The sequence below is a fragment of the Excalfactoria chinensis genome, chromosome 2, assembly GCF_039878825.1.
Source record: "Excalfactoria chinensis isolate bCotChi1 chromosome 2, bCotChi1.hap2, whole genome shotgun sequence".
In the NCBI taxonomy this organism is placed as follows: Eukaryota; Metazoa; Chordata; class Aves; order Galliformes; family Phasianidae; genus Excalfactoria; species Excalfactoria chinensis.
The window spans coordinates 134,670,729-134,689,699 of record NC_092826.1 but is presented as its reverse complement, the minus strand read 5'-3'; the positions used below and the strand labels follow the sequence as shown (position 1 = coordinate 134,689,699).

At 40.9% G+C, this 18,971-nt stretch overlaps 1 protein-coding gene across 5 annotated transcripts in view; it reads left to right on the top strand.

The window, feature by feature from the left end:
- DPP6 (dipeptidyl peptidase like 6) overlaps positions 1-18,971 on the top strand; it is a 447,472-nt gene that overhangs the window by 385,888 nt on the left and 42,613 nt on the right. For all 5 annotated transcript variants that reach the window (XM_072328927.1, XM_072328926.1, XM_072328923.1 and 2 more), the window contains exons 9-10: positions 15,428-15,582; positions 16,570-16,667. In XM_072328927.1, coding sequence (XP_072185028.1) covers positions 15,428-15,582; positions 16,570-16,667 — 253 coding nt within the window. The remainder of the gene's footprint in view (positions 1-15,427; positions 15,583-16,569; positions 16,668-18,971) is intronic.

Genomic DNA, 18,971 nt, shown 5'->3' with positions numbered 1-18,971 from the left:
TGACCCTGAGCTGACACGCAGGCGAGGAGAGCCAGGGCGTAGAATCTTAGAATCATTAAGGTTGGAAAAGACTACTGAGATCATCAAGTCCAGCTGTAAGCCCACTGACCATGTCCCTCAGTGCCACAGTTCTGGAACACCTCCATGGATGGTGTCTCCACCAGCTCCCGGGGCAACCTGTGCCAGCACCTTTTCTCTCTTTTTGAGAAGAAATTTTCCCTAATATCTAACCCAGGATATCCTGGTATCCCTGACACATGTCTTTTCCCAGAGGTTCTTCACTGCGAGATCTCTTTCTTCTATTTTGGTGCCTTGTGACCCTTTCTTTCGTTTCTAAGGTGTTCAACATGTTTGTTCAGGTGGTGGTGTAGCAAAGTGCTTATAAGCACAGCTCTCCTTAGCACACACACTCCTGTAGCTGAAGTACAAGGATAAAATGAAATAAGCATTGCAGAGAACACTCAGCTATATTTCCTGGTACATCTAATTATGACCTTCACGTAGGCAATTATTCTGTCATGATCTTAATGCCTTTTGCAATCATCAATTAATAAAACTTCTCATTATATCCTGGTAGAACTCGAGTTATTATCATCTTTCTAGAATCAGGCAAACTGAGGCACAGTTATTGACCTGATTTTAGATGAGCTCAGAGAAATTAGGACACGAAGCTGAGGTGAGAGCCTCACCTTGGGCCCTAGATGTCAAATGAAAGGCATGGTGTAGCTATCACAAAAACCCAGATTTGGCTGGTCATCAGCAGGGAGGCCAGGTAAACCCAGAGGATTTCAGCAGGGGGGAGGAGGCTTTCCAACCCAGAGGGCACCCTATGAACAGGAGGACAAATGCCTGTTGCTTAAGCTGCCCCAGCTCTACTGCATTATTTCTTCTGTTCTACACCATAGAGGGGATGACAGGCTCTCACCTGACTTGCAAATCACCCCAAATATAGGAAAAAAACCACTTTCGGCCTTCCCTTTCTAATCATATGACTCACAAGCATTTGCCTCCTACATTAGTTTTGCTTTCCTTTGACATTGAGTCATTGCCTTGTATTTGATTTAACGACAATAGCAGGGGGGAAAAAAATCAGCATCAGTTGCTACTGAATCAAAGTAGATCAAAAGCAATTTTTTTAAAGGAGGCTTTCAAGATAGGCAGATTAAAGATCTGAGGAAGTGGTCAGAAACAGAACTGAAGAAAAACAGCTCCTAAAAGCAAAACATTATATTTTCATACTATTGTGCTTTTAAAATTGAACAGGCAACAGTCTGAAAACTGACAATGGAATAAATCTTAATAGGAATTATCTGAAGATCATTGTATTTATTGCATTTGTTTTGATTTTCCAGTCTCTACCTTAGACTGTGTGCACAGAGATTACTTAAAAGATTCAATACCTTGTTAGAAAAATTAAAGTTCACTTGATTATTGAACTGACCCATCCTACTGTAGAGGATATTATGTATTGTTCTGGAGTATCACAGGCAGGCTTGAAACCTTGGGAACAGGACAGGATGGAGAGCTGTGTACTGAAGTGCTTCATGGCTGTACTCTACTGCAGAGGCTTGGCACAAAGCTGCTGCAGGGTTCTCAAGGGTCTGTAAATCCCCGTGATTTAGTGCCTCTTGCCCAGATTGTATCAGGGGTGACAACCTGAAGGAATCCATTTCCACTTCAATGAGCTCCAAAATGATGCAAGAAAATAAAATAATCCTGAAAATGAAAAGAAGAGAGAACTTTCATGGTGTTGTTCTGGTTCCATTACCAGAGTAATGGTACCAAGTGGTGCCAGATGAGTGGTGGGAGTCATTTGACAGAAAGGCAGACATAATAGCAATCTTATTCTGGTGTGAGCTACCACTTGGAAGTGTTGTAGTACATGATCTACCCATTACAGAAGCCCAGGATTATCTTTAATGAGGAGATTATGCAGCACAACACTTCTGACTGGCATCTCAGCCTAAAAGGAACCTTCAGGAAGTGTGGAGAGTGCCTGGAATAGAAGAAGCAATACCTCTGGGCTTCTAACTTGGAGAATATACCCAGGCCTATAGGAGGATTTGAGAATGGGGAGAGGTGGCAAATTACAGTCAGTGTGATCTGAAGGAGGGTATTTCAACACTGAGTCCTCAGAAGGTGCATTGCAGATCTCCCCCAGCCCTAACCCAGCAACGATTTCTGGGAGAGAACAACAGTGGCAATTTGATGGTTGGTTGCTCAAAGCCCAAGTACTACCCCAGTTAAGCATCTTAGGGTTAAACCATCCAACCAACCAACCAACCAACCTTTCTGTTCCCATCCAAGATCTGATGATCTCTTGAATGAACTATTTGCTGAGACAGAACAGACGTTATAAATGCAAGCAAACAGAAGATCACAAAGCATTTGGCTTTGATTCCAACAGGATAACATTCCTCAGGCATCTACACATTGCTCCTGGCCATTTCAGTCCTTAGACTGATTTGGACTTCTCCTCTTGCAGAAAATATGCATTTGAAAGCACAACTGAGAAAGGTTTGCAGGAGAAACTAGCCCTTTGCCTACAGCATAGCAAACAAAATATGCCCGAGGAGTCACTTCTCCTGTACAACTTAACCTCATCTTATGTTTGATGCATGGAAGCAGCATGCTCTGTGCTGGCCACTTGAAAAAGGAAAGAAAGAATAAAGCAGTTGTTTGGCTGCACGGTTTTTCTGAGTAAGTGCCTATTTTTGGTTTCAATTGGAAAATAATGAATCATGTTGTGAAATCACAGGTATAAACTGAGTGAATTTGGCTCCTCTGAACACATAAATCCTTAGCGGGCAAGCACAGCAACGCAACATTTCTTCAAATTACAATGGAAAAAAAGAACTGAATCCTGAGTATATATCACTAATTATTTATACCACCTATTGTTTTGGGCTTAAAATTGCAATGAGCCAACTCACTGAGTACCCAGAGCACAGAGAGATAATTTACAGGCAATTAGGCAGCCAGGTGGTTGTTTTCATTGCAGTATATCATGGTGCCTTTTCCACTTAGGAAACGGAGATCTGTGAAATAGAAACCAAACTTCCTGTTAGCACTCTTCCAAGAAGTGCTCTTCAAACTGAAAAAGAATTGTCTGTCCCGTGATATAATCATGCTTTGAGTATTTGCATGGATTAGTAGAGTACTGATAAGCCTCAGGAAGATGAAACCTCCCATCTGATGTGCTGGTAACGTAACTGAAATGTATACTCACAGACTGGAGCTCATAATCTGCAGGAGTTGGAGGGCATGATCGCTTTGAGAGTGCCCAAGGAGTAAATCACAGCCTCAGTCTGTGATGGAAATTCACATAGGAATTCCCACAGGCTTGTCCTTGTCCCCATGAGTGGGTCAGTGTTCCCACCTTTGGGAATGCCATAGCCATGAGTGGAAGGGAAACTATACCAACCCCAAATGGCTGCAAGGAGTAGTCACATATTGGTCGGCTGCGATCTCAGCACAGCAGCACTGCTAACATTGTGGATGTCACAGTCAAAATATACTGGCAAAGCAGCTTCTATAATGAGTCATTTTTATGTGGGAACTGTCCTTGATACTAAATAGGAAGTGTTTAAGGGTAGAGGTGGCTGTGAAGGGCTTTGGAAATGAAGATTAGTCTACGTTAGATATCATGAGCTCTTAGGTAGATAAAAACAGAACCTCTACCCTGCCAGTGCAACAGATAAAGAGAGAAAGAGGGGAGGGTATTTTTTTCCTAAGCCACCCTTAATCAGCAAAAAACAGCAGACAAAATTATCTTTGGTAGATAGCGATTTGTGGGGTTTGGGTTACATTTATTATCCGGTAGGTTATAAGCTTTCTTATAATATCTGGTATTTGTCTGCCACATTATAAGGAACAATGTGAGCTAGATGTGATGCATATCATTTGTAACTCTGTGCATGTCATTTGTATGGTAATGGGGGAATTTCCCTTCGTCCCAAGTGATTTCTGCAGAATTCTACATGCTGGCTCTCACTATACTTAGTGTAAATTAAAATGCACATTCATGATCTTTGAACAAAGCGGGCAGGAATAATTAGTGATTTGATACTATTCTGTACAAAGCAGTTCAAAGTAATACTTACAATTTGCAGTTAATTAATCAGGTTGGGTTGTTGTTTTTTTTTCCTTAAAATTCTTAATTGCGTTCCTATGGTATTCATTTTAATAACTTATTTTCTACCAGTTTTAGATCCAATTATGCAGGCAGTTTGTTTTCACTGTCACAATTCTTATGCATAGCTGCGTGTGTGTTCATCTTTGTATTTCTCTGTGCATTTTGGTATATATTTTTCTCAGAAAATTTATATATCAGTATGGATATCGAAATTAATAATGTGAAAATAATGAGATCATTGTATAGCTATGAGAGGCAGGATACAACAGGCAATAGAACAAAATCAAATCAATACAGTAAAATGGAAATAAATATACTTAAACCTCTGTAATTTCACTGCCGGTATGAACAGTTAACCTCATCTGGTTTTTAATTCACTATCCAATTACAGCTCTCATTAGAAGACTAATTATTGTAGCTTTTAAAGTAAAACTGGCAGTCGTTAGAGACACCAACCTTAGACTCTCTAAGGAAATTAAATCTTTCATACATTTCAAAATAAAAAGGTTAGTAAATATGGAAATACATGGGCATAGTGCCTATAATAGGAGGTATGGCAGAACACCTTTGAAATTTCATAGTATATGTTTAATACATTTATCTCCATTGGAAAATCCCAGTTTGAATGAGCAAGGCAACTGCCTTGTTTATCACCATAGACTTCATCACTGAGCCCAGCACAGTGGATGAGAGGAGCTGGACACCATTGCACCACTTGGCTGTCCTATGTGTTGGACTTAATAGTGTGGTCCTGTTTTTCTTCTAAATAACTTCTACAAAATCATCCTGTAGGTTTGCTGTAGACTCTACTCTGCTGGTGCAGCGGTGCTGATTGTACAGGATGGTTGGCTCTTGGTCCACAGAGCTCATATCTGAACGTGTGATCATAGGAAGGATCAAGAAAGGCCACTAGGCAGCGTGTTGCGAGTAGGACATCCCTCAACACTTGGCCATCCCTCAATGCTTTTGGCCAACCGATATAAAGGGTTGTTAAGTGATCATTTCAGGAATGTGCTTTGGTGCAAACTGATTTATTACGTACCAGAATTGCATACACAAAACCTTGATTTTTGTTTACTTTCTCCTATGGGAGTTACTGGGCTGCAAGTATTGATCACACAGGCTCAGTGCCCTCTCCCCAGGCTGCAAGCTGGGACCATCACCTGTGCCCACAGCAGCTTTAAATGTCTTCTCTGTATTGGCTGGGCTTAATAGTAGATCTGCAGCTGCCTACAGAGAAGTGGACTAATTCCAAGAGGTCCAAGGAAAGCCAATATGTAAGCTTTTCTTGATCGGTTTGGAATTACTACATGGTAGCTGAATAGGTTTAGAATCACTGCATTCTTCAGTCTTCAGAATAACCAAGAAAAAGTTGTATTTCCTCATTGCAGAGATGAAAGAGCTCTCAACGAGCTGACACTGTCAGGCCGGTATATTTGTTTCTTCTATTTGCTTACCTGATTCAATAGTGGTGATCCCCCAAGGCTTGTATGTAGGAGAAACAGAACTTAGAGTAAGTTCACAGAATAATTTTGTTAATGCCTTTTCCTGAAGTAGAAGAGGGTCACACTGTTTCTCAGCCTCCCTGCTACATTCTTATCTTTCCTTTTTATTTTCCTTTCTTTCTTCAGTCCTTTTACTGCTTGCCACATGCACAGCACCATCACACAACAGTGCACCCAAGTGATTTCTGATTTTCACAGCATCATGAGGTTCCAGTCTTGTTGGTGTCCAGGAAAAGCTTTGGAGATGGGGGCTGCATGGGCTAAGAAAGCTCACACTGCCGGGATTCCTGCATACACACACTGAGTGCGGTCAAAACCAACCTGTTCTTGCCCTCATAGAGCCTGCACAACCACAGATATTTTCACTGGTTATTGAACAACCCATGTTTTCTGCAGTTTCTGCTACATTACTATCGGAGATGACTACATACACTGTTTTAGCAAGGGATGATAAAAATAAGCACGCAGTCTTTATTCAGTTGTGTATCAATTATTTTGTGTGGTTTCACAACTGAAGGTGTTGGGATTCGTGCATAGTAAATGAAAAGGGTTTATCACCATCTGGTTCTCACTGTTGAATAGTATTTTTGGTGTTTCCTGCTTGCACATGCAAATGCCACCACTGATAAACAGAGTCAGACCCCTCTGATCCATCTGTGGCATAACTTTATTATATGCCATTACCTTTATTAATAATAAATGCTTCTGTTATTTAATAAGAGTGTTGTTTTTTTACTGAAATAATGCTATAAGCTAATTTTGCTTCCGTTTTTATCCTGCTCTCATTTTGATTATTCTTGGGTAATTCTATTGATCTCAGTAGTTCCTCTAATTATACAGCACAGTAAAATCAGATTCATCCTCTGAGTCACTGTTCAGCTGAATCTTTCAGTTAGTGAGTTCCTGAATCACTGTTCAGGTTGAAACCTCTGGGAATCTTGCCATAGCAGGGCAACATAAACTCTGAGTGGGTTTTTAATGGCTTTTCAATGTCAGTGGCAGTTTACACTAGGTAAAAAAACTGTAGCTAGACTAAATTCAGTTCATGTGGTACAGTTCCTATTTTATACCGTATAGCCTTATTTTGCAGTACTAACAGGTTCATTAGCACTCAGGTGACTAGCAGGTGCTGCTCAGAGTGAATAAATCATGCAGTTAATTGACATGAAAGATGACTTGTGCAGGTGCTGATATAGGCATTCATGAGGCTGTAGAATCAAGTTCTTTAATAGCAATGTCAGGCTATTCAGTCTTCCTTTCTAGCATATTTCTTTATGAAATGTTAAAAGAGATTGCTTTGGGACACTTGTGTTCTTGAACTATTGCAATCATCTAATGAATTTTTGATAGTCAAATTCAGAGGGGTTTGTGATCACTAACTTTCTTGATATGTCTGTAGCTATTGAAATTGATCCCTTGTGTCAGTGTTGGCTGTCCATCTTCCTGCTGTCATAAGCCCACAGATTAGCTGGTAAGAATATGTTACTTTTAATTTAAAGGGAAGGTGCAGTGAAAGCTGCTTGAGCAGGTTTGAATAGAGTAATATAATGAAAGCCTTGATTTGTCTCACTGCATTGCACAGATAAGCAAATTGTATTTCCAGCCATAGCAGCCTGCTAAGTGGCAGGGAGAAAAAAAATAAGACTTGACAATAAGGGGCCCCACTGCATCACCTCAATTGGGCAACATGAATTCTGTCTTGTCAGGGCCCTTAGCAGCTGAGAAGCTATGATGTGACCTTGCTGTGGACATCCTCCCACAGCTATGAGCTGCAGTGCAAAATGACCCAGAACACTTTGGCCAGCAAAATTACTACAGGTTTTACTACAGCTTTAGTGCCTCTAGCTACCAAGCTTTCATGGAGGGCTGACAAAGACTGTGGAGTTATGCCTAGACCAAGTGATGGTAACATTCATCATTATCTTGCATTAATGACATGCTGCAGTTTGCCACTGCGGAGAGGTTTTTGAGATAAATTTGCTTTTTGGAGTGAGTGTTAGGAATATCTGGCTATGTGATCTCTAAGTAATGTTTCTACTTTCTTAATTCGGTCCCCATTTTCATTTTCACTGGGCAAGCTGATGAGTTACAGATTTCCCTGTTTTGATGAAATGTCTGCATGCCAGTGTGGCCAGAGTGGATCGGGAACGTTTTACAGTGTCTGGGACTCACCGACACCAGCAACAGTGCTGATTGTAAGGAGCTATTGTGAGCAGGAATCCTTCATGCTTTGGAAAGCAAACAGCTGAGGGCTGCTAATGATGGCATCACTTGTGTGCAGTTGTATTGTTTAGTGGGTTGGGTTGTTTTTTTTTTATTCTTGACTTTTTGACTTTTCAACAAATCCATTCATATAAATGAGGAGGACTTTAAACTTTCATGATTTCTTAGTTATTGCAGCCTGACCTTCTTCCTGTACTCTGGTAGGAGCTGTAGAGCACTACCAAAGAGCAGAGCCAGATTTGTAATCGATACCTCTCGTGTTTTATAACACTCAGACAACAAAGAAGATCTGGCAACTTCTTGTCAATAACATTGTTAACAACACCCCAGTGCCCTGACTCATATAGCAGCTACAGGACTTTTTGGTGAAGGAAAAACAACAAATTAGAAGAATCAATGGTCTGAGGGGGAAAAAAAAAACAACAATGCAAAGCAGCAGCATGAAACTGGTGCTTTTGGTGTGGTTGAGAAGAGCAGCCTCAGAAAGCTTCTTCAGTCTGTCAGCAGCCTGCTGCCCTGAGCTAATCTTAATCCCAGTCCTTGGGGAAAGATGTCCTAAAGCTTGTCCTCAGAGAAATACAGAACCATAGATCAGCTTATGTCTGCAGGGACCTTAGCAACCATCCAGTTCCAAGCCCCTTCTGTGGGCAGATTGCCACCCACCAGCTCAAGCTACCCAGGGCCCCATCCAACCTGGAACTGAGCACCTGCAGGGATGGGGCATCCACAGCTCTCTGGGCAGCCTGTGCCAGCACTGCCCACTCAGTAAAATATTTCATCCTAACACCTACTCTGAATCTCCGTTCTTTTAGTTTAAAGCTATTCTGCCTCATCCTACCACTTCTATACAGTGTAATATGTCAATCCCTTTCCTGTTCGTAAGCTCCCTTCAAGTACTGGGAGGCCACAATTAGGTTTCTCCAGAGTCTTCTTTTCTCCAAGATAAACAAGCTCAGCTCTCTCAACCTTTCTCCATGGGATAAGTGCTCCAGCCCTTTGATCATCTTCATGGCCTTCCTCTGGATCCACTCCAACAGCTGGACATCCTCCCTGTTCAGGAGGGGATTGCTGGTGGATGGGGCTGTGCCAAGAAGCTGGGATAAGAGGAATCAGAATTTGGCCAGGCAGAGCTTTCTCTGCTATAGTCACACTGGCTCTACTGGGTGGTGTTTGAAGATCCCTGTGTCATTCCTTCAGAGCCTCAGAAAGCATCTAAAGGTGCTTTCTTCTGAGCACAGTAGTTTGTGAACCACGGGTTTGGTGAGGTTGACGTGTTCGTCAAGCTTGAGTCTGGCTCAGAATGCACAGCAGCTCTGGTACCCATGTAGGAGAAGAAGTGGTTAGACTGGAGCTCACTGACCTGGAGGGTCATATGGCATTGTCCTCAGTGCCCAGCTTCTTAAGAAATGAGTTTCTCTTCAGGCCTCATTTTCCAGACACAGAGGCAGAAAGCACAGCCCAAACCCTCAGAATTCCCTGTGCTCCATCTTCCAAGTGCACAGCTGAGGGCTCTGCATGTCTTCTAGATTCCTTTCTGTTTTCTTAGAAATGAAAGGCCAATAATACTTCCACACTTCATCTGCAGCACAGCAAGTCCTTGAAGGCAGATAGCATCTTACATTGGGATGCTGCCTAACTAACCAGGGGAAAATGCTGGCATCTCACCACGATGTTCTTCTGAAAGGAACATGGGGCTGCAAGGCTGCAGGAGCAGAAAACAACATGTGTTCAAGCAATTAAACTGCATGACTAAGGGGAAACTAATGACACTCACAGCCCACACCTTCCCTATGCATGGGCTCCTGTCCCTGAGATGAGGGGCTGCCATGTTCTCTCAGCTGCTAAACACATGGGAGCACCTCGACTGTGTGATGCTGCTGCCATCAGGTGGTGACAGCTTTTGGATCAAGGATTTTGTGTTTAAAATATGTTCTTTAAAGCATGTCTTCAAATCCCTCACAAGCAAGTAATATTTTATTCTTCATAAGCTTGCTGTCTGTCACAGAAGATGAGGCTGTGTGTTTTGAGGAGGAATTAGGAGTCGTCAGGTTGAGCACTGCACTCAGTTTTCCTTAAGGATCTCCTTTACAATGACGCAAACACCTTGAGAACGTTTATTGTTGGCATACAGGAATAATGGGATCAGGCTGAGAATGGACTGCTCTCTCTTCTTTCTCGTTCATCTATTTATTTTAGAGTCTCTGCCTTTTTCCAAGTGCTATAGAATTCTTTGGTGATCCTGAAAAAAATGATTTTTTGCACCTGACTCAATTATGCAGCACAAAAAGAGGATTCGTTCCATTGAAATCAGGAGTACTGCAGGGGTATTGCTGACATAAGCACAAAAATATGGCAATGTAGGAAAATGTAGATTGGATATAGAACTAATGTAAAGCAGAATAATATGAGAAAGCAATTTTCATACATTTAAGTACTTTTACTCTCATTTTATACCCGTTAATGGAAGTCAACGTAGAGCTACAGGGGGGCTATAAGACAGAAGGAGCAGAGTCTCTAGCAGGGTCTGTTGTGATAGGACATTGGGAAATGGTTTCAAACTGAAAGGAGGGAGATTTGCGTTGGATATAAGGAAAATGTTTTTTAAGTTTGGTGAAGAACTGGAGCAGATTGCGCAGAGAGATGGTGGATGCCCCATCCTTAGAGACATTCAAGGACAGGCTGGACAAGGCTCTGAGCACCTGATGGAGCTGTAGGTTTACCTGTTCATTGCAGAGAGTCGGACCAGATGACCTTTAAGGTTCCCTTCCAACTCAGACAATTCTGTGATTCTTTGATTCTACGTTACATTACACCAACTGAGACAAAATTTACCTTGCATGTGTATGAAAGATGGCATGGTGGTCCTTGAAAGAATCCCTGTAACATGTCAGTGAAGGCCAATATGAGCAAAGCATTTTATTAACTAGGCAAAAATACTTGCTTTCGAACTATACAATAGTAATCAATTTGGCATGTGGTTGGTGATTTGAGGTGATCTAGTAATTGATTTTAAAACAGATGCTGGCTGTCAAATAAGCATTTGTATTTATTTGATGTTTCACTGGGAATCCTTGGGGTTTTGCTATCTCAGAAGTCTTTTTGTTCTCATTTCCTAGACCCCCTTTTGCTTCTCTGATCTCTCTTCCTCTCATCTTCTTTTGATGCTTCCTACTGACAAATTCCTTTGAGCTTTCTTCCCCAGTATAAGCCTTGGCCTTCATGTTAGACTTTAATTTCATTTTGCTTAAGATTCCTTTTTATTAACAGTTTTTAAAGTAAGACTAAAATGCCATCAGCACACCAAATACTTAACAGTCTGAGCACCATCTACAAATTGCACAAACAAAACCATTGATTTTGCTTCCTGGAATCACTGTGCTTTAAAACATCAGCATTAAGTTATAAAGAAGGGTATGTTTCCTCGGTAAGACAAAACCTTGTGTAGTTCTTCAAGTAAAAGTTAAAATACTGTGGAATTAGTGGGTCTGTTGACATCAAACTAGATACACTAGAATGTGGTTGTGTGCATTTGCTTGCAGGAGAATCGAGCCATTTTCTATCTTTTTTGTCACAAAGACAATGTACAACATTAAGAATATTGTTTTCATCCCTAAAAGAAAATGCAATGTCTGGAACGAGGAGCAGATTTTAATTGTTAGAAAGAAATGGATTTATTTCATAAGTGAAATGTCTTAAATGCCTCTACCCTTGTTTTGACCTCTAGAAATGCAGAAAGTCTCTGTTTTCCAGGTGCAGTTAAAAAATCATTCTGCTTAGTCTCCAAGGACACCTCCTCAGTACCTGAGGTTTCTTTTTGGTACTTAGTGACACTGCAGTTTTTAGCCACAGCTCATCTGTCTAACACAAGGGGCTTCACCAAGGGTGAACACACCACTTGGGTATCCCAGAGATCTCTTGCTTGTGTGTAGCACAGATCTATGAGGGAGACATTTTCTCTTTGAAGAGACAAGGTTTATGAAAATGACAGCATCTGTCAGAGGACTGGGCTGGCCAAGCATCCTTGCCTTTTGCAAGTCTCTGTTTCATTTAGCTCCTACTTGAAAACTGCAAATCATTGGTAATGTCTTTGTATATTAGAAGAACCTCCTGTTATGCCAGTGGATTTCCCACTCAGCCATTAGTAAAAGCTTCATTCTTTCACTAACGGCAAGCCAGAGCTTAACCACATTAAACAGAATGTCATTAATCAATAGTGTGACTCAGGACTGACAGAGAATGCGGAAATAGATTTTTAGAAATGCTTGGAAAAAATGCACTTATTGGCCCCTGTGACAATAGCATTGATGTGCACTTATTAACAAAGAGCTCAGCTTGCTGAGAGCTGTGCACAAGCCTGAGAAGCAGATTTATCATGGTAATATCTGTAGAGATATCACAATTGCAGATTATGTTATGCAACAGTAAAACCACCTATTTGGATTTCCAAATGTCGTTCACAAAGCAGGTTTTATCCCGTATCTGCTGGTTACCACTGAGATTCCAGAAATAAAACCCTGATGCTCGTGGCCCTTCTTTGAGAAACATATTACCTGAAGCAACACACAAGTCTTCATCAGTCTTACAAGAACTGTTGACATCAAATCTTTAAGCAGGCAGATGCTTCCTTTTATACACTTGCTGGGCTAGTTGTGGCTAACAAACCTACTGGAATATGCATTCAGTTGCTGATCCACTGTTCAGTCCATCCAGGGCTTGACAGTAAGTTTGTAGGATCACCAAGATTGGAAAAGACCTACAAGCTTGTCTAGTCCAACTGTACAACATCTACTTGCTTCTTGATCACCTCCCTAGGCAGCCCATTCCAGTGCCTGACCACTCATTCAGAGATGAAACTTTTCCTAATATCCAACCTGAATCTCCCGTGGTACAACTTGAGACCATTCTGTCTAGCCCTATCAGTAGTCATACAGGAGAAGATGCCAACTCCCACCACACTACAACCTCCTTTTAGGAGGTACCTTCAGCAGAACTGCTTCCTTAAGTCTGAGGTCCCTGAGTAAAAGTTAGCTGAATGAAGTCATTCTTAATGTTAAAATGACAAAGATTCATCTGCCATCTATTTTTCCCCTCCATTTATGCTTTTAGTTATGTCTTTAATGATGTAGCAATAAAAAGTCAAGAGCAGCATCTTTTAAATAATAGGTGGGACAATGCAGCAAAACAAATCTGCCAGAGATATGCTTTCCCACATGATACTTGCGATTTCCTAGACATCTTCCTGAAGCCTCTCATAGATATCCCCATTATATACTGGTTAATTAATTTGTTGTTTGTAGAAGCATAGCTCTTGAGAGTGATTTTCCCTCGCACTCTTCCTAACGTTACCTTGAGCACTGTCTCAAGACTAATGCAAGTCTGGAGTAACAAAGGTTACTTCGATCTCTGACATGTCTCATTGCCCATCTGTTCTTCAAGGATAGATCCAAGATTTTTTCCTTTAAAATACACTATCTGGTGAATTTCTACTCTTCAGACCACACGAGAATTTAGGTTAAAGCAAAGAGTAATCACAGGTTGTTATACAAACATGGTGGGTCCAAACTCTAAAGTTCCTCATTCGTTTTTTGAATGACCACAATAACTGTTGAGGGTGGAGCTGCTTGAACTTGTGTAGTTGAGTACCAGTGGTGAAAGTTCAGAAACACTCTGAAGCCTATTTAATTCTTCATTCTCACATTAAAGTCATGGCACCTGTCTTCCTGCCCATCAATCTGTAGAGCATATGCAAGCCCTTCTGCTCCAGTTTGAATAGAAATGACTCATTTGGTATTAAGCCTCGTAATGAAAATGAATTGCATTATTGCCTTTTGCAAAATGGTAGATTTAGAAAGCCAATTTAGTGTCTTCCTCATGTTGGTAGCTGAAGACACTTTGGGCAGAGAAATTTAAAGCTTTTTTGGCTATCTATAAGTTGAAGTCATCTTTGCAATGAAGCGTATTAAATGATAAGAGAAAGTATTAGCAATTAAATGCTCTTTGAATTGATATTTAATGAGAATGAGGTTCTGCCAGCCTTCAAAATAATTTCTTAGGATTGCAATCATTGAATGATCATAGAATCTTTGAATGGCTTGGGTTGGAAGGGACCCAAAGGATCATCAGGTTCCTATTGCCATACCATGTGCAGGGGTTGCCAACCACTAAATCAAGTAGTAGCTCCAATTGTCCAGGGCCCCATCCAAGCTGGCCTTGAACACCTCCAAGGATGGGGCATCTGCAGCCCCTCTGGGCAGCCTGTGCCAGCACCTCACCACTCAGTGAAAAACATCCCCTGACATCCACTTTCCCTTGTCGTATCACTATCTACCTGTGTAAGAAGTTGAGTTTCCTCCTGTTTATAATGTCTCTTTAAACACTGAAAGGCTACAATGAGCTCTCCCCTCAGCTTTCTCCTCTCCAGGCTGAACAAGCCCAATTCCTTCAGCCTGTCTCCCAGGAGAGATGCTCCAGCCTCCGATCATCTTTGTGGCCCTCTTCTGAGCCTGATCCAACAGCTCTGCATCTTTCCTGTGCTGGTGGCCCAGGCCTAGATGCAGTACTCCAGCGGGTGCCTTACCAGAGCAGAGTAGAGGAGAACAACCCCCTCCCCTTCCCTGATGCCACCCCTCTTCTGATGCTGCCCAGGACACCATTGATCTTCAGGGCTCCAGGCACACACTGCTGGCTCATGTTAAGGTTTTCATCAACCAGGACATCTCAGCCCCTCTCAGCAGGGCTACTCTCAAGGAGTTCTTCTCCTGATCCGTGTTCATATCTGCAATCTTGCTTTCTGCTTACATACTTGAATTCTGACTTATTTATATTGTCGCCTTTCCAAGGATTTTGTCGCTAACAACTACACCTCTGACCCTGGCTGCATATGAAATATAGCTTTGCAAAAATGTTTTTAAAAATGAAATAGGGATAATACTCAAGATGGCAACCAGGCCAGTCTCTGAAGCCTGGTGTCTCACAAAGTGTTAAAAAAGCACCAACATTGCATAACTTATAGAAAATCACCATTTATGTTTATTCCCAACTGGCAGTAGAGATTAGGAGGATTAAAATTTCAGGTGATGCGCTTTAACCTAAGTACAAAGACTGTTTGAATCCACTGATATAAGTCAAGTATGACTTTGTGAACTCTTTGTGGGGAAGCAAATCAGTGCAGTATTCCCAAGGGAACACAGCTTTTGCTACCATCAAATTCCTAATGTTCATATACAGGAGCACAGGACACAGGGCAGGAACAGCCACGCTTTTTATTCTATCACAAGTGTGTGTACTAATATGAATAATTTGATGCTTCTTGAGCAACGTAATTATGCTTAATAACTTATATATTCAGAGTAATTGTTGTCAATTGTGTTCATTTGTGTATACAGCATAATTTAATGAGCATTTTTAATTGATATTCCTGTGACATTCTCCCTGTGCTGTGATTAGACTGGGATTTTCGTATCTACATGGTTTTCATTTATTGCTATCTGGTAATTTACACCTAATAGTCTTTTTTTTTTTCTTCTCTCTTTTCCTTTCTTTTTTTTTTTTTTTTTTTAATTAGAGGAGATCTTGAAGACTCATATTGCTCATTGGTGGTCTCCTGATGGCACCAGGTTAGCATATGCAACAATTAATGCTTCCAGAGTCCCTACCATGGAGATCCCAGTTTACACTGGCAGCCTTTACCCTACTGTTAAAACCTACCATTATCCAAAGGTAAGGGAAAATAAAACAAGCAGTTCTCTTGTTTTATTAAAAACAAACAAGCAGCAAACTCATATTGTTTTTAATTTTTCTTGGTAGGCTCAGATAGGAGACAGTGTAATTGGACACATTCATAAGCAATGAAAATAAACAGATCTAAAGAAAAATCAGCTACTCTCCAGTGAATTGTCTGTATTTTTCTTTAGCTGTATTATTAAAATTTGCAGTTTTCTGATCAAAGTATTAGTCATTCCTAATGTAATGAAAATAAAACGTTTCAGTTCTTGCTTTGTACCTGCAATTGTGCTTGTGTTCTAGATAGGAGCTGACAATATCTAAAAGCGTACAGCGATCCTTAAAACATTTTGGCTTGTTGTTTCTAAGAAAAGAAACAAGAAGGAAAATTTGGTGTTTGGAATCCTCTACAGTTTCTAGGATGTGTACTCTGCAGCACTGTTGTTTCTTCTGTCATTTCTTGCTTTGCATACTGAATTCCTCAGGACTCACAGATGGGTCCAATCTGAACCATAATCAAACAGGAGAGATACATATGTGCAGGTTTTATGTAGGTTTCCTGCAATAAGGGATGTATTGTATTATAAATGTATTATTATAAATGTATTACGACATTTACCATTATCACTATAGTCTGTTTTATTAATATATTTTATTAATATCTATATATCTATCTATATAAATATATATTTATTAATATATTTTATTTATATATATGTATATGTATTCTTAGTCACCATGTATAAAACAACATCTTTTACAGAAGTTAGAGGTGTGCTGTGTAGAATTTCACCTTTGTTTTGCCTTTCCACACCTCTGTGATAAACCACCTTAGTCGTGCCTTCCCTATGAATGGCTGCGTTACCCATCCATAACCTTAACCAGGAGAGCGCATTTTACAGTCCATCATAAATCAAAACCATCCTGTGTTGTGTTAGATATAGCAATTATTCTATTTTTACTTCATTTTATTTTGAAATCCAGGCTGGAATGGAGAATCCAACTATTTCTTTGCATGTGATTGGTCTGAATGGACCTACCCATGATCTAGAGATGACTCCCCCAGACAATCAGAGACTGAGGTATGTGTTTTCTCGTACTGGGATGCCCAATCTGGTTCCGTTAGGGTTTTATATAAGGCCCTGTCTTTTTTGAGGTCGTTTTACAGTTACTTTTTCTGCCACTACCATCAGGTTTCGCTTTGGGTAAATCTAGTTAAAAGTTTTCATATACTTTTTCTTCTTCCATGTGCTTTTATTGAGCACTGTTCATTTTTTACTCAGAATGCCTGTGACCCAGTCTAACTCCAGAGTGGGCTTATTTTTAGAGCACTGAGCAGTATCATGTTGCAAAATCCATAACAACATTTTCATTTCACATCTAGTCATTGGCATTGAATAGGGATGGTTGTCTGTGTGCTGTATGGGACACCATGAAGCAGAAACAAGGCAGATCTCTAATACAGAAATCATGAGATCACTGCTTTGTGAGTCGAGCATGGGAACGAAATCAGGACATTCTGCAAATACATTGCCCTGTCTTCATCAAAAAAATAAATAAATAAATAGAAAGGAAAGATCTTTGCTGCTTTCAGGGTAAGTAGATTTGAGAAGTTGGCCTGCAGTTTAGCCAAGCACTTAGCCACCCATTTCTATTCAAACAAGTGCTCCAATCTGTTTGCATTCAGCAAGAGCTGGAAATTTGGCTTGGACTTCAGCCTACATCCAAAAGTGGTGCTACGTTTATAGGTCTGTGAGCACTTGAAAGTTGCATCACATTGTTCCAGCCTGCTGTTGGGAAAGAAACATCTTTAGTCAGTGCCTGGCACATCTCCCTGCAAAGCTTGGGGATTAGAGACATTTCTGGATTACAGCAGCTTTGCCATACACTTGAAATAGCTTTACAGCATGACATCCTGCAAAAGAATTCTGCTTCTACATTCTGCTTCTACATCTGGTACCTGCAGTGACCCCTCTGCACCGCTTCTGGATGCTTTCTGTGCATGTCAGACATGATGCAACAAGGTTTTCATTGCCAGCACATCACTTACTCAAGTAGCAGCATCCGATCACACACATCTGATTGCTAAATTAGACTGCTGGATGGGCAGTCCCCGTGCTAACAGATATATAGGTGTAGCACAGAGCTAATGGAACAGGCCAACTGTGAGGGCAGGGAAAGGTGCCCTCATTATGCGTGATCATAGAATCACAGAGTCATTAAGTTTGAGAAAGACCACTAAGATCATTTAGTCCACCTCCACCATACCCACTGACTATATTTGTCCTTCAGTGCCACATCTGCATGTTTCCTGAACACCTCCAGGGACGGTGACTCCACCACCTCCCTGGGCTGCCTGTGCCAATGCCTCACTGCTCTTTCTGAGAATAAATTTCTCCTAATATCCAACTTGAACCTCCTCTGGTGCAATTTAAGGCCATTCCCTCTAATCCTGTAAACTGTAGGTACATAAGGCCTCTGCCTGGTTGTCATGCACACACTGTGTAGTCATCTGATGAGAGGATGCTAAATCAGTGCAATCAGTTATGGTGGAAGTTACCTTTCTTAACGTTAGGAAAATTAATGTCAACCTCAGAACAGGTTTCCACTGAATCACTCTAAATGGCTCCAATTCAAATCCAATTATGCAACAGCAGATGTATGACCTGTAAACAGATCAAATGGGCAGAGCTGTGTTTGCCTTTCAAACCAACAGCTTCAGGACTGCAGGCTGCAATCCCAGCTCACAGTACCCAAATCACAATGTCAGAACTGCACCTGCTGGACAACGTCATTTAATTGCAGTAATAAGTTGAGACTGCAGGCTCCACGCGTCACTAATAAATTTGTGCTATGTGGCTGTGGGTGGCTGTAATTTATTGGCTTTCAATCAGTATTGTAAAACGATGCAAAATATGTCATCATTAATTAGCATTTTTAAATCCCATCAAAAACATGGTGGTTTTCATCCCTGGAGCACATTATTAGTGCTGCTGGAGAAAGAGGAGTGCGTTTTCATGATGCATATGTTTTCCAAGATGAGAGGATTAATGTGATAATGTTTCATGAAGAGACACGACGGATGCACCGTACAGACCGTTACAGAAAAGAGTATCAGAAATTCAGGGGAGAATGATGGTCATAAGAATCTGGAGCATTTCAGTGTGCCCAACGTGTTCACAAAGATGACACAAGGAGAGCAGCGAGTCTGGGCGCTCTTTGTATCTGTATCCAAGTGTTTTGATACAGTCAATACAACTGAAAATTAAGACGAGAAACTCCATTTGTTTTGCTTTAGAATTAAAGGAAGTCAGAAATCTTCCACAGAATTGGAACATTTGTCAGGAAAAAATAATTAGTTGATGATAGGAAGCTTATTTGGAAGC